General features: G+C 47.1%; 1 protein-coding gene across 1 annotated transcript in view; it reads left to right on the top strand.

The window, feature by feature from the left end:
* Positions 1-2749, top strand: part of AP3B1 (adaptor related protein complex 3 beta 1 subunit) — a 344453-nt gene that overhangs the window by 49457 nt on the left and 292247 nt on the right. The window contains exon 3 of the mRNA XM_019518249.1: positions 754-828. Coding sequence (XP_019373794.1) covers positions 754-828 — 75 coding nt within the window. The remainder of the gene's footprint in view (positions 1-753; positions 829-2749) is intronic.

Below are 2749 nucleotides of genomic sequence, written 5' to 3'. Positions count from 1 at the left end.
CTTTTCCCTCAGTATGGTATTTCTTCGAACTCTATTTTAACAGGGAGACTTTTAAGAGCAACTTTGACCTCTATTTGAACTTTGATTTTAAAAAGAGCAGAACCCACCATCATTCTTGACAGGCAATTTGCTAGTCTTTCTGATGTTAATATTCTTCAGTAATACCAGGCTTTTTCTTTTGCTCCTTGTGTGACAACACACTCAAGGACAGTTCTGTAAGAGCTTGTGTGTTAGGCTGTTTTGTGTATGCAGCTATGTTTTTATTTTCATGTAATCTCTGAAGGTTATGCGTAGCTTGCATTATTTTACTTTTGCTCACTAAAATCCAACTTTTGGGGGGAAATTTCTTCAAAAGTATATAACTTGTCTCCTGTTAAACCTGGTTTGAATTTCTAGTTTAGTTCTTTTGAAATGTAAGTCTTGGACTTTTTTTTTTTAAGGTTGACAGTGCTCTGGTAACAAGCATGCTCTGTAGTTTTTTAAATGAACAAACCTTTAATGCTATACAACTTTGCATTGTGGCATACCAGATTCCATGTTCTCGGTCTGTTAAACAGTGCAAGAAACTGCATTCCTTGCTCTACTTGTAGTATTTGTTGTGCTATCATTAATCATCACAGTAAAGTATGGGTGCTACTAATCAAATAAATAAAACTTTGGGGTGGAAGGGAGTTGAGAGAAGGTTTTGAAACACAAGACTCTGGTGGTATTTTTATTTTTAACTACTAGTAGTATTATATTTCTCTCTCTTAGGTGATTGCAAAGGGGAAAAATGCATCTGAATTGTTTCCTGCTGTTGTGAAGAATGTGGCCAGTAAAAACATTGAGGTACCAAAGCAAATAACTCATAAAAACATACTGTTACTTTTATAAACAAAGATCTGTATCATCCAGTTTACAGTATAAAAAACATAAACTACCTTTCAGTTCTATTTTACAATTATTTTAGAATTCACTGAGGCTTAATTTTAGTGGGACCCTTATGGAAATAGTATACCTTTGTAGTAAGATAAAGGGAATATATACCATTAAACCTTTCTTCCAGTAGCTTGTTGGGGAAGTGAATTTATATAGATTGGAAAATAGCTCGTAAGAGTAGTTCAAGAAGTTCTAGATGTGTGTGTTGTGTTATTTCCAAGACTACCATCTTGTAAACTGCATGACATAACATGTGTTAACAATCCCTATCAAGAAACTAAAAACTTGAGTATGGACTGATCTTACTTTCTTACTTGCACTTTCAAAGTAGTTGCTACAGGTCAGGGTTTAGATGCATGTTAGAGGGATGCTTGTTCTTTTTCAGTGGTATAGTTTATCTATCCTAGAAAAAGCCTTAGTTTCAAAATGGTATCACTTAATTTTTACTTTTGTTACCCAGATCACAGGTAACCTTGCAGGATGACTACTGATACGATTCAGAAACAGGTGTACAGTCCAACCTTTTATTTGTTGTAGGGCTGTCAATTAATCAACGTTAACATGCATGATTTAATGCAAGAACCAATTGTGTTAATTTTTTTAATGTGTTAATCTGACACATGGTTTTGGAGTCTGCACCCAGGCTGCACTTTGACTCCTCTCTGCCATCATCACCACCACCTCCTGGCCAACCAGTAGGGCAGTGGTGGCAGTGCAGAGGAGCTGCAGGGCAGCCCAAGTGCGGGCTCCAGGTGGCTGTAGCAGGAAGGGAGGAGGCAGGGCACACCCACCCACACACCCACAAACCCCACAACACCCCCATCCAGGGCCCCAGTCAGCTGAGTTGGCAGTGCTGGGGGTTCAGGAAAAGCATTGCTGGGCCATGGTGAGGCTGCCTGGCATCCTTGGGCCCCATGGCTTGGGCTCGAGGTGGTTTGGTACTGCCTGGGAGCTCTTGCATAAGCTGCCTCTGGGCCCAGGGGTCCCCGTGCATCCTCAGGGACTGGTGGAGATGGTGGCCCTGTGCCTCCACGGTGGCAGCTGCTGCCAGCAGTTGGGGGTAGGATTCCTGCAGAGCCACCTTCCACATGCCTGGTCCCAGTTTAGCACCAGTGGAGCCCAAGGTGCACCCAGCGCCACTGCTGCTGAGCTGGATGGAGCCATTACACTTCCCCATGCCATGTGGGCTCCTACTGGGACCCTCACAGAGCTGTCAGACCCACTGGGTCCCAGCAGGAGCCTGGGTGGTGTGGGGAGGAGAGCAGTGGTGGCAGCTCTGGGCACAGCTTGGGCTATATTGGTGCTGGGCTGAGGCCGGGCATGTGAGGTTGCGGGGGGTGGCTACATGGGAACACTGCCCAATGGCAGTGGCTGCCTCCTCGGACACAACTCAAAGCCACCGTTGCTTCTGCTCCCTGGGGGCCTGAACTGGGGATGTATGGGGACCTGCAGGCCCAGAGGCGGCTTGTGCCGGAGCTGTCCTGGCCTGGTCAGAGTCTGAGATGTGGGGCCTGAAGGTGCCAGGCACCACTGGAAGGAGTTGTGTGGCATTTGTGGGTGGGTGTGCTCCCCCTGCCTTCCTGCTGCAGCTGCTGGGACCTGCACAGTTGCTGGACTTGCAGGGGAAGTTGAGGGCCTGGGCTGGGTCCAGAGCCTCCAGCTTGGGTTGCTTTTGGCCACCACCTCTGGGGGCAGGGGTGGGGTGAACCCATCACCACTGGGGCTGTGCTCAAGCAGGGGGCTTGCCTGGGCCCAGGGCAGCTTTGCAGAGACCCCGCTCAGATTGGACATCCTGCCAGGGCATGCTGGGGTCTCCCTTCCCCAGGTTCCA

Source organism: Gavialis gangeticus, unplaced genomic scaffold (assembly GCF_001723915.1).
Source record: "Gavialis gangeticus isolate Ggan-Ray unplaced genomic scaffold, GavGan_comp1, whole genome shotgun sequence".
Classification (NCBI taxonomy): domain Eukaryota; kingdom Metazoa; phylum Chordata; order Crocodylia; family Gavialidae; genus Gavialis; species Gavialis gangeticus.
Note: the sequence above shows the minus strand (reverse complement) of the source record. Positions and strands in the feature narration are given on the sequence as shown.